Genomic DNA, 13,008 nt, shown 5'->3' on the forward strand with positions numbered 1-13,008 from the left:
GACACTGAAGTGATGGGTCGTGGCTGTCGGCTCACACGAGAGCTCTTTGCTGGATGTGTGTTTTGGGTTTTGATTGATGCGAGTCTCCCTGAGGGCAGGTATGTGGTTCCACAACGGCTACAGAGGAACCTCCTGCCTTTTGAAGATAGGAAAGATGACAAGACTAAGTCTCTTTTAACATCTGGAGCATATTTTCTGTCACCATCATCAGCTTGTGCGCGCTTTGTCATGTCACATGTTGCGACTTGATGTGTGTCTGATGGCTGAGGCTTTGGATTGAGCCTGATCTCGGCCCGTACAGACGGGTTAACTGGGGTGTTTGAGAGATAAACAGGCTTGAACTTCAAACATTTTCCTCTCTCTGAGTGTAGGTAAGGCTACAGCTTAGATCAATATGTCAGGCTCGTCAAAGACAGGCTTATCAGAGTGCAGCTCCAGCCTACTGTCTGGGGTCATCACTGATTGGTAGACCAAACAAGCCTGAGAATTGAAATGTCATTTCAGATGCCCTTTCTCTGTCTCAGTTGGGGGAACAGGGATTCAATCTTTCAGGAGAACATTTATTTGCTGTGATTTCTTTATGATCTAAGGTTACAAAAGCAAGACTGAACGGTCAGTGATTAAAAGTTCCTCCTGCTTTTCTTCAGAGAAAAGCAAAGCAGCGGAGAGCACCCTACTAATTGAGTGCTCTTTTGGCCTTTGCTGATATAAGATAGATTCAGGGGGACGATAAATGCCTGCGGCTCATTAAAGTCTTTAGCAGCCTGATTAAGCACTGGAGGAGAATGTGTATTTGTGCCTGTGCACGTGAGTGTATATGTGTGTGTGTGTGTGTGTGTGTGTGTTTAAAGGCACAGTTCAAATTGGCAGAGCTGCTTGCAGTTTGCCCAGCAGGGCCACAGGATTGCACTGTGCTGTATCAACCTTTCACTCCGATGTGATACCAGCTGCCAAAAATACTGTCAGCTTTAATAAGCAGCTGCTGTGTGGTATTCAGGTTGGTGAAGATCACTGTCAGCGCTCTGCAGAACAGGCAGCACAGAACTATGTTGCAAACACCTGTTTATGTGTTTGCGTGAGCACGAGGATCAAAGTAACAAATTACATTAACTCCCATTACTGTAGGTGAGTAACCTGCTTTGTCTGCATATCTTTTTGCTCATGTGTTTTAATTAGATTTACGGATGAGTGACAAATAAAAGGAAAAAAAATGAATAAATGAGTGCAATCATAACAAATACAGATGACTCCATGCAGGGAACAAGGGCTCACTGAAAATGTGTGATATTGTGTTGAAATTGGGCCTTTCTGGTTGTCTCCAGTCAGGAAATATTTTTGACTTCATGGCTAATTTTGCAGGAGCTTCAACACATTTGCCTTCATCAGCCCATTGCTAGTGGCCTTCACGGTCTCCAGATCTCAACCTGGAGAACACCCGTGGCAGATTTTGGAATAATGTGTTAGACAGTGCTTTCCACCATCACCACCACCATCATCATCATCATCATCATCATCATCATCATCATCATCATCATCATCATCATCATCATCATCATCAAAACGCAAATGAAATCAGAGAATATTTTTTGAGTTCAGAGAATCTTTGAAGCAATGAAGCTGTTTTGGAGGCTCAAGGTGGAGTGACTCATTAAGGCACTTTACGTTGGTTTTTCCAACATAACTTTGGTCCTGGATAAAATATCAACGCAACTCCTGCTCAGACAACAACGCCTAGTGACTTTAGTCATCCTCCTGATTTTTTTTCTAGCGTCAACATGAGGATAACATTTGCAGGTTTGTGTGAAATGTCTGTACATTCATTGGATAGATTGCCATGTACTGAATTGTATTCACTTAACTTTCCATCTTGCGCCATCATCAGTTAAACTGAATTCAAACCATGCTACATACTAACATGCTAACACACTAAACTAAGATGTTAAACATGATGTAAGCACTGGCCCTGTTGGGTCCTGGCATTAACATGTGTCTTAGTTGATCTGATCTCAAGTGCACAAGTGTGAACGCAGCCAAGATGCACTGTGATCCAATCACTGAGACCACATTCGGTGGTGCTCTGACCTGATCTTTTAGCGTTCTGAAGGACCGCCTACTCAGCTGACATCCTCTGCCACAGTCTGGTCAGTCCTGCCACAGTTTCAGAATGAGCCAAAAATGTTTTTACACTTTACACTTTTTACACTGTGTTTCCCATCCATTGATTTATTTGTGGCAGACCACCACTATATTAACATTAACCGCCTCTCTCTGTCTCTCATAAACACACACAAACACATTGACAGCAGACCCGTCTGTCATAGTCGCACTTGTTGGCAGACGGGACCTCTTCACATCTGATCCAAACACACCTGAAGACATAAACTAACAACCAGTGAATTAATTTGGCAACTTCCATTATATCAAATCTTTGGATTAATTTACAACTATTAGGACAGGGCTTTTTTTAGAAGAAAATAATCAGTTGCTAGTTTACAGTATTTGGAAGAGGTAATCATTTCTGAGGAAACCTGGAGCGTATTACAGATAAAAGGAGCATTTGAAGTATAAGAGGGAACCAGGAGTGTGATAAGAGGATGAATATGCAGTGGGAGATACCATGGAAACAAATAAACCTTCAGAGATGTCCCACCTACAGGTGAAGCAGTTCCATGCCATGAGATCAGATAGCTAACCGCTGCTGGTGATTTTGCGACACAATGAAGAAACAGATGCTTGAATTAAATCTACTCTCAGCATGTTTTGAGCGGCTCAGCAGGGGCAGGCTCAGTTTCTTTATTTAACCATATGGAGAGGCTTTCATTGGGAAACAATGCAGCAATTAGAGCAAAATGTGACACCCGTGTGTGCATCAGCCATGTTCCCAACCTGCCCTGTGTGAATTCTGCCTTCTGTCTTTCAGAACTGGTTGGACCCCTCCAAGGAGATTAAGAAGCAGATGCGCAGTGAGTGTCTTTTCCGAGTCGCTGAGATGATAAATATTTTAAATTTCAATTAGTAAACTTGTTAATTGGATTTGTTGGCATATGAACTGATGCAAAGTTTTGTGTTGACCTGTTAGATGCACCATCATTGACCTGTAATTACAACGTTGTACATTTTATCCCGAGACAAACATGATGTTCGACCTTCCATTTCTCCTCAGACTCTCTGTGGCACTTTGCCTTCTCAGTCAAGTTCTACCCTCCAGACCCCTCCCAGCTCACTGAGGATATTACCAGGTACAAGACACACACACACACACACACACACACACACACACACACACACACACACACACACACACACACACACACACACACACACACTCCTACACTATCAGCAGCTGTAGCTCCTCTGGATGTGCTGTCAGATGCTCCTTAGAGTTAATGAAACCAGAGATTGCTTACACATGTCACTTTCACAGATGATTTACCTTTTTATTTATCTTATCCTAAAGATAACTGTTTACATGAAAGTATTGTAACAGTTTACATGGCATATTTGCCCCGGTGTCAGAGCAACCTGAATCCCTCTCTCCTTTTTGAGGATTAGACCTGGAATGCTACTAAATGCCATGGATTAACTATGCTGAATACTTGTTGGAGCTTGCCTTGGCTCAGGCTTGTTTGACTGCCAACACCCTCCTCCCCTTTTGTCTCATCTGACAGATACTACCTGTGTCTGCAGCTGAGGGATGACATGCTGTCAGGTCGGCTGCCGTGCTCGTTCGTCACTCACGCCCTCTTGGGCTCCTACACTGTTCAAGCCGAGCTGGGAGACTATGACCTGGACGACCACGGCTCTGACTACGTCACCGATTTCCGCTTCGCCCCCAATCAGACTCGCGAGCTGGAGGAGAGGGTGATGGAGCTCCATCGAAACTACAAGTACTGGACATATTGTCGTTTAAACTAGACCTTCATCTGTCCACAAATCTTGTGGGGTGATGGGCTGATGAGTTTTCCGTTGTGTCGAAACACCCCATCATGCATATGGATGATAGATGTCGTCACATTACTGCACCATCTGCTATTGAGATGTTCACTGTGCCAGTCTTGCCAGTGCAGAAACACTTATTCAGTTAGAGGGTCTTCACCATGCTCTGATTTGGCTTTGCTTTTTGGCATACGACCAAAATAATGCCTGGGGGGACGGATGCAACGAATTTAGAAGTGAATATACTGAACACATTACCAAGATAACTCTGCTCCCACTGTGCAAGATTATGGGCTTATTATTTAAGACGGCCTGTTGATGTTGGTTACTGATATTATTGTTATTTTGCCCACAGGGGGATGACTCCAGCAGAGGCTGAAATTAACTTCTTGGAGAATGCAAAGAAACTGTCCATGTATGGTGTGGACCTCCATCATGCTAAGGTTGGCTCCTCCTAAAGTTTAATTTGCATGAAAGTACAGTAGATTTCATGGATGCATACAGTGCTGCTAATGAATCATTTCTGCCTCTGCGCTGTCCCTGTTCGCTGCAGGATTCTGAAGGGATTGACATAATGCTGGGTGTCTGTGCCAACGGCCTGCTGATTTACCGCGACAGGCTGAGGATCAACCGCTTTGCCTGGCCAAAGATCCTCAAGATCTCTTACAAGAGGAGCAACTTTTACATCAAGATACGACCTGGAGAGGTATGCAGCTGGTGAAGGATAATTAAAGATGCACTCTGTTGATTTCACACATTAAAATCCACTTACTAGTCATGGTTAGTGCTGCTCAAGAAAAAGAGTTGTTTAATGCCGTCTGTAGCTTTGAAGGAGCTTAGTCAAGTCAAGGGTATCTGGTTTGGGGCTTGGAGACTACAAATTAATAACAGAAAGCCTGCGGTACAAACTTGTGGGTATGGTGCTTGAAACACTCTTGCTAGGCATCCAACTTTTTTGAAATGCAATACTAAACCACTGGTGTAGTCTCTCAAAATGATTAAACTGAATATTTTGGGAAATATGCTTGTTTGTTTTCTTTCTGAGAGTTAGACGAGAAGACTGATCCCGCTCTCATGTCTTTAAGTTAAATATGAAGCTATAAGTGTAGAAGCAAAAGGTTGTGGGTTTACAGCCTCCACTGGTTACCTAGCAACCTGACAGTGATGACTCCAGGGAATCACAAGCAAGAATCACAACTTATTATGTTTGCATTGATTTTTGTATGGATAAAATAAACGACAAATCACATGTTAATCAGTGAGCTTTAGAGGTGCTGATAAGCAGATTTTGTTAGCTTTTGGAGCTAGCTGTTTCCCCCTGTTTCTAGTCTTTATGCTAAGCTAACCATCTACTGGCTCCAACTACAGACAGACCTGAGAGTGGTATTGATCTTCATATTATGTATTTCCCAAAATATTGAGCTATTCCTTTAAGCCATGATGTCACATTTTGAATACAACAGTAGCAAATGTTCTGTCACAATGTTACTGTTAAAATGAATGTGTGGTCAGGTCAGCTGAGCAGAAGACAGTAAATCCTCTGCCTCATGCCTCCAGCCTTGCTCCTCTGCACAGTCAGGATATACAGTATATTCTTGCCCTCCTCATTGTGCTGTGCAGAGCTGCAGCTTATCCTCCATGCTGAGCCTCAGTGTGACAGGCTGTCTGGGCCAGACCCAGTCAAGTGACAGAGCCGCACAGTGAGCCTGTGATCAAGCCAAATAAAGAGGCCCTTTAACAGAGCTGCTGCAGCTGCAGCCAGAACAGAGGGATAAAGAGTGTAAATGTAGAGCCATGAAATAGTTTTCCTCCCAATTGCTCCCAGTGTCTGAATATTGGATGTTATCCTTCCTCCGCCTTGATCTGCTCTTTTTGTCCACTTGGCAAAATCCATGTTGTAATGTTATAAATGTCTTTGTTTATGTGCTGACACATATATATTGTGGCAGCTGTGTTTATATGAGCACAAAGCAAAGACTGCTTTATTGATTGGGTTCAGTGTTCATGCAGTTATGAGATGAAGTAAATTTACTGCAATTCTTATGAATGTGTTAAGTTTCCCTCACTGTTAGTCCACTAAGAGCAACTTCAGCAAAACATAGCAAACACATCTCCCCCACCACCCCCCAACTTTTTTTCACCCCTCTTCCTGTTCTCTCTCCCCTTCTAGTATGAGCAGTTTGAAAGTACAATCGGTTTTAAGCTTCCCAACCACAGAGCTGCAAAGAGGCTGTGGAAGGTCTGCATTGAGCATCACACCTTCTTCCGGTAAGAATCGATCTGCTCTCATGGTTGGTTTCCAGTTCAATGCGTATCAGAGCAAACATAACACTTCCCATGTGCACAGCTTCATCAGATGTAACCACATTAAGTTTATAGTAATTGTTAAACATGCAGTAGTCTGTTCGCTATCTGCCTTTTACTGTTTTCAAAATCCACTTTGCAACAGGAAACAACAGCAACCTCCAAGTGAGCAACCTACTCGCTGAAAATGGCAAGTTTTGGTGAAGATTTGGATTTTCACCAAAACACAGTCGACATATGTCTTTTACTGCACTGTTTTGTGGCATTCTGTTTGTGGGGAAGTAGTAATTTTAGTGACTGTGCTCACTCAAGTGACTGAAAATGAAGCCAACACTGAAGTGCCAAAAGCTGCAATTCATCAAATGGCCACTAGAGTCTGGCTCCAAAAGTGAGTCAATCCCCACAGAGTCTCATGTTAAAATGTCCAACTTTACAGCAGAAATAAACATGTTTACAGCCTGATACAAAAAACCTGTTTTGGTCTCTAGAGCTAATTTACTCATTTAAGGCAACTGTACAGGGGGTGAATTTATACGTAATTCACCTGTCTATATTTTATTAAGGCTTAAACGGTTGCTGCATCCTGGGCTAAGATGATTGTGAGTCAGTGCATTTTCTTATCCTCAATAGCAGAATGATGTTGCAGATGGACCATTCTCCAGCACTGACACAGCACTGTGGAGGTCTGATTATGCAAGAATAAACATGTGACTACACTCTACAGATCATATTGCTTTCATGGCCACCTTGACATTGCTTAGTGCTCCTGATTCAGCTTTACAGGAGTCTGCAGGAGATGACATTTCACACATACAAGGACTGAATGACAATACTCACTGTGTAGCTAGCATGCAAGAGGCTCTCAGATGTTTAAACAAGGTTCAGCTTCAGGCTGAAGGTGTCAAGATTTAAATAATCACCACTTTTTTACCTGATGAACATAGTTGGTTAGAATGTGATGGCCTCCTTACAAATACAAAACAGAGATAGAAAATACAACCTCAGAAATCCACTTTCAGTGTAACACAATTGAAACTATTCATAATTCCAGTGTTCACTCTACTGTCTTTGCCTCACTGCTTTTTGTTACATGGTGCAGTATGTTGTCAAGAATGTTCACAATTACCATTCTTGTTTCCACAGGTTAGTGTCTCCGGAGCCTCCTCCTAAGGGCTTCCTGGTGATGGGTTCAAAGTTTCGATACAGTGGGAGGACACAGGCTCAAACGAGACAGGCCAGTGCGCTCATAGATCGGCCTGCTCCACACTTTGAACGCTCCACCAGCAAGAGGTACCTGCTGTCCAGGAGCTTGGATGGAGGTGAGAGCCACAGTGGTGCTACAGTAGATCTGCACATGGATGGTCTAGATCGAATTTTTTTGAACTTGTATTCATTTACAACTTTGAGACTTTGAGGACATTTTAAGAAATAGTTGGACATTTCGAGAAGTATCCTTTTTCACTTTCTTGCAAGGAGTTACTTGCAGCCAGGCTTAGCTTAGCTTAGCATAAAGGCTGGAAGCAGGCGAAAACAGATTTGGGTCGGGCTGAAGGTAAAAAAAATCCACCTCTAAAGCTCACTAATTTACATGTCATATGTCATTTATATAATCCCCACCAAAACCAAAGTGGAAAAAACAAGTATTTCCCAAAATCTGATTTGTCTCTCATAATAATTCAACTCTTGCTACTGGCAGAGTTCTCACGGCCAGTCTCAGCCATGTGCGAGAACCACGACGGCCTGTCCCACCGCAGCATCAGTGAACAGCGGCGCCTCCACAGCCCCTCTGTGGACGAGCAGGAGACCGAGCTGGAGCCCAGTTTGGAACAGGATGAGGAGGACAAGGACCAAGAGCGTGGCCAGGAGTCGGAGCAGGACAAAGACGATGACGGCAACGTCACTCCAAGCAGAAAGAAAGAGATCATGGTACAGAAGATTTCCTGACAAAAACTGACTTTATACAAATTTACATTGAGTTGAAGTTTATTAAAACTACAGAAAGTCCAAATATATAGAGCCTCAGTCAACTTGAAGACAGCTCTGACCTTGGTACAGGTAAATCCGGGACTGCAGGGGAGCTAATGTAAATAGGTGCACTGCAAGCCTCTGAGGACAATTGAAGCTTATCCAGCACGGGCATAACGCTGTGGTGGCTTTGGTGGATTTAGCATTTACTAACTCTTCTCCTTTCACTCTTATTCACTCAGGCTTACATGCTTACACTGCACTGCTCATAAATCCAGCTAACAGCTTTACAGTTTTTAACCCTTCGTCATTATGCTGAGAGATGCAAACTCAAGCTGAGCCTGTGGTTGCTAACATGCTTTTTTTTTCATTTTTTTTGTTTTGTTTATTTTTTTACCCTTGCTGGCGATAAGGAGGAGGCTGGGTCACCAGTTGACAGTAAACAGGAGGTATTTTGTGTCTGGTGATTTGGTCTCTGTCTGTCTGTATATCTGTCTGTAAATCTCTCTTTGTCCATGCATCTTTTATTCTGTCAGTCTAATTGTTTCTCACTCTCTCTGCCTGTCTTACACTGGGTTTGTCTCTTTTACTGTGGCTGTCAACTCAGGTATCATTGAAAAAGCTGTGCTGCATTGCACCACTGGACATATTTTACATTAAATGATAAAGGGAAAAAATCCTAGTAAAGCCTTAGAAATACAGACACCTCAACTTTTATTTTGGTAGCATATTTGCATGTCATATCATTATCTCTGTAAGTCTGAAATGTCTACTGGGATACATTTTCAAGTTGTCTTTGCATGGTATCAAATCTAGCCTTGCAGTCTGTCTGCCTGCCTCCCTTACTGACTTACCGTCTACCATCCTGTCTCTGCATCTGACCTTGTTCCTGCACTCTCTGACCCTGCGCTCTTCACCTCTGACCCCTCTCGTGCTTGCCCATTCTCCTGCCCCAACTCAGCTCTCTCAGTTGGACCAGGAGGCCACTCCTCGGCACAAACAGGAGGTACAGGTTCCTGTCTTCGGCTCTCTGGCTTATTGTCATGTGTGCCGCTGTTCCTCTGCACCTGTAGCCTTCAGAGGTCTTTACAGATTGAGATTTGTCTGCCTTGGATCAAGGGATATGTTTATATTTCTTTTGAAATGTCAAACATCTGGCAGCTATGAGCACAGAATACTTTTAAGCTGGGCTTTGAAAGTCTCCAGTGAAATGCGTCTGTTGTAGATAAGAGCCCCTCTCCTTCTTTAAGTGCCTATAAAGCATCGTTGCATGTTTCTTCACTGTTCTGGAATATTCTGCTCTGTCTGGTGGTGGAGGAAATACCAATTACAAGTAAAAGTACCAGTAAAATGTGCTTAAAGTATCAAAGTTAACTGTGACAGTACCATTATGTTCAGTGTGAATCTGAATCTGTTAGCATTCAGCCACTTCCAGCTGAGCAGCAATATTCACCCTATTTGCTACAAAAAAACAGGGTTTGTTACCAAACCAGGGAAATGAAGAACATTAGAGTTCAGACTTTATTATAATGTGGACGTACTACCCAGATATTTTTTATTTATGGTTTTATGTAAATAAAGTTCAGCTCATAAAACAACAACAACATTATCAAGATACATCATAGAAAAACTACTGTAAATATCAAGAATAGTGAAGCTTGAAAATATGTGTTGCTGATTATTTTATGCCTAAAATGCAAGATAACATAAGGTAACATAAGGTAAGATAAGGAAAGAAAACATTACCAGTGCATTAAAATGAACCATAAGTTGACTACATTGTTGTTGCCATATCTAAAGGCCTGAAAACCTATAACCATACTAAAGTGATGGGCTTCCATGTGAACTCACTGTTTTTTTAGCCAGTACAGTTAGGGTCAAAGCTCTTCTCGCAGGTTTGAAGAGGCCAGGCCCATTGATGTCACATATTCCTGTGCACCAATAGGAATTGGCAACATTTAAATTGAAATTAAATCTTAAACTCTTAAAAAAGTATAAAGACGTTATTTTTTTCTGAACTTTAACTTTGCACAGTTAATAATAATTATTTAATATCACTGTTGTAGCTGGTTGAGGCGAAATAAAAGTTGAAATAAAAGATTAAGATTTTTTTTCTATACATATTTATACTTCTTATATTTTCTTAACAAATGTGTTAAAACCTGTGTAAGTGAGCATTTCTCCTTTGCCAAGATAATCCATCCACCTGACAGGCGTAGCATATCCAGATGCTGATCACACACCATCATTACTGCACAGGTGCGCCTTACGTCGGTCACAATAAAAGGCCACTTTAAAAAGGAAGTGGATCACGCAGTTCCAGATCACGTTCAATGGGTGACATGTGTGGTGAGTGAGAGGCTGGTTGGATGTACAGAAATGACTCTGGAGATGGCTGATGGTGAAAGGATGATTCACTTCAAGGGCAGTAACTCTGGTGGACATTCAGGACGCGAAGTGCACGCCACCTCAAAATGTGCAACATCTGTGGAATTGTGTGATAAAACTGCACATCTTAAAGTGGCCTTTTACTGTGACCAGCCCAAAGCATACCAGTGAAATAATGATGATGTGAATCTGGATACGCCACACCTGTCAGGTGGATGGATTATCTTGGTGAAGGAGAAATGCTCACTAACGCAGGTTTGAACACATTTGAGAAGAAAATTGAAGAGAAATGAGCCCTCTGTGTTTCTAGGAAAAATCTTAGATCTTTTATTTCAACTCATGAAAAATGGGAGTAAAACAAAAGTGTTGTGTTTAAATTTTTGTTCAGTATACTTTCTATACTGTTTGGTAGCTCAGAGGTTCCTACCCCTCCAGAGGATCACAAGATAAATCTGAGTGGTCAGACACAATAATTTGGACTAATTTTTTTTGTTCTCTAATCTTTGCTTTCTTGTGAAATGTTGGATTAGTCAACCTTTTTGCATCCCAAACAATTATTTGAAAGAAACTATCTGAGAAACTTAGAGAGCAAACTGTCAAAATAAATGCAGAATAACAAGTGATTTAGTTGTAAGCACAGTTGTTCTTTAGTTAGTAGAAGTGTAAGCTAGTGATGGTGCCAGGTCATAAAAATTACCATGTGAGTGGGTGAAATAATACATAATGTATGAAGAAAAATATTAATTACATTCTCTAAAATGTTTTTTAAGCTTCATTTTTCATCAGGCACGAATTCGACTCTGTGTTTGGATGTTGAACTTGTTATGATTTATTATTTATTTTGGGCGGCGGCCAAATGTTATTATGAGCTTTTAAACTGTTTGTGTTCAGGAAGTAGCAGTGACATTCAGAATTTAAATGTCAGACTGTGTTCAGGCTGTTGTGGAAACATCTGTTGCCATTTTCATTTTACCATAAAAGACAATTGTTTAGTTTTTTTATTTAAAACCAGCCTACTTCAGTGTAATAGGTTACCATATCATCCCACATAATACCCCACAAAGAAATAATGTGTGATCAGGTGTTGGTGTCTAAATCATGGAAAATAATTAGTTCAGGTGGGTGGATGATTGATGCAAACATGTGGATTTGGATGACATCAGAGCTGAACCATGCATCACTATAGTGTAAGCAGTTCAGGTGTCCTCCTCTCCTGTGCAGTGTTGTCGCCCATCTCGCTCAGTTGTGCATATGACAGTGTGTGACGTGTTAACCAAAAGGATGTTGCTGTCCTGCTGATGTACGCGCCTTTCTCTTTCCGTTCCCAGTTTCTGGATAAGTCTCAGGATGTCTTGCTGAAGCACCAGGCCAGCATCAACGAGCTGAAGAGAGCCCTGAGGGAGCCCAACAGCAAGCTGATGAACCGCGAGAAGCGTCTGTCCGCGACCTCCCCGAGTGGCACACCAGAGAAGAAGGCTGTGAGTAGGGGCTGAGTGTGCAGGGCTGGGGGGGGGCTGATGGAGGGGGAGGGGACTTAAAAGTCCACCATGGTCAATATCTCAAATCCAGAAACCTCTGATGCTTGACATTCTATTAAAGGATATTGATATTCCTGTCTGGAATTTCTATTTTTGCTGCTCGACTCGAGGCAAATATTTCTGTCACACGGAGACAATTGTTTTGCAAGTTTTTTTGTATGCTCTTATTGTCACCTGTGAATATTTCAAGCCTGAAGACATACTGTACTGCTGTTACTGTAAAAACAGAGCAAATGAGCATGATTAGATTAGATGATTTTTCTTGTTATAAGCAGTTCAAACAGGAATCTCCTGTGCAAATGTATCACCACTCATTGCAGTTTATTTGAAGATGTGTGTATAATGAAGTGCACATCTGCCCGTCTCTGGTGCACCAGATTAACTTTGACACAATCTCAGAGGTACTTGAAGATGATTGACAAGTAGCACAGAAGGAAACATCTTGATGAGATTAGTTTCAAGATGTTTTTGAGATTTACTCAATGTGAGGCACTCAAGGAATAATTATCAGTTATCTTTTTTTTTCTTCCTTGATTGCCTCGCAGTGACACAGTTTTATTTATGCCACATCACTAAGGCTCTCTCTCTCTCTCTCTCTCTCTCTCTCTCTCTCTCTCTCTCTCTCTCTCTCTCTCTCTCTCTCTCTCTCTCTCTCTCTCTCTCTCTCTCTCTCTCTCTCTCTGATCACATTTTTGGGAATGAGACTGTTGAAGATACAGCGCAGAGATTGTATTCTTCAGATAGGACAGTTCACGTCTTTGCCAGTGCCCAAGTCATCTTCAGACAATCTCTCAGCTGCTGTCTGAGATGATCAGATTATGCCCACAGAATGTCAAATGCTGTCTGCAGCAGAAAATGCAGTTGCCCTTGTGTCTCA

The 13,008-nt window shown here is 42.0% G+C and overlaps 1 protein-coding gene across 12 annotated transcripts in view; it reads left to right on the forward strand.

The window, feature by feature from the left end:
• The window catches only part of LOC139630093 (band 4.1-like protein 1), an 85,526-nt gene that overhangs the window by 56,644 nt on the left and 15,874 nt on the right, over positions 1–13,008 (forward strand). For 10 of the 12 annotated variants that reach the window (XM_071493207.1, XM_071493202.1, XM_071493208.1 and 7 more), the window contains exons 5-15: positions 2,921–2,963; positions 3,164–3,239; positions 3,669–3,887; positions 4,292–4,379; positions 4,490–4,642; positions 6,107–6,204; positions 7,384–7,559; positions 7,937–8,166; positions 8,619–8,654; positions 9,167–9,211; positions 11,922–12,071. In XM_071493207.1, the coding sequence (XP_071349308.1) occupies positions 2,921–2,963; positions 3,164–3,239; positions 3,669–3,887; positions 4,292–4,379; positions 4,490–4,642; positions 6,107–6,204; positions 7,384–7,559; positions 7,937–8,166; positions 8,619–8,654; positions 9,167–9,211; positions 11,922–12,071 (1,314 nt within the window). The remainder of the gene's footprint in view (positions 1–2,920; positions 2,964–3,163; positions 3,240–3,668; positions 3,888–4,291; positions 4,380–4,489; positions 4,643–6,106; positions 6,205–7,383; positions 7,560–7,936; positions 8,167–8,618; positions 8,655–9,166; positions 9,212–11,921; positions 12,072–13,008) is intronic. The other 2 variants (XM_071493205.1, XM_071493206.1) reach the window with 2 other exon arrangements.

This window comes from Trachinotus anak, unplaced genomic scaffold (assembly GCF_046630095.1).
Source record: "Trachinotus anak isolate AG129_WGS33_773 ecotype Australia unplaced genomic scaffold, CSIRO_AGI_Tana_v1 ptg000013l, whole genome shotgun sequence".
NCBI classification, from domain to species: Eukaryota; Metazoa; Chordata; class Actinopteri; order Carangiformes; family Carangidae; genus Trachinotus; species Trachinotus anak.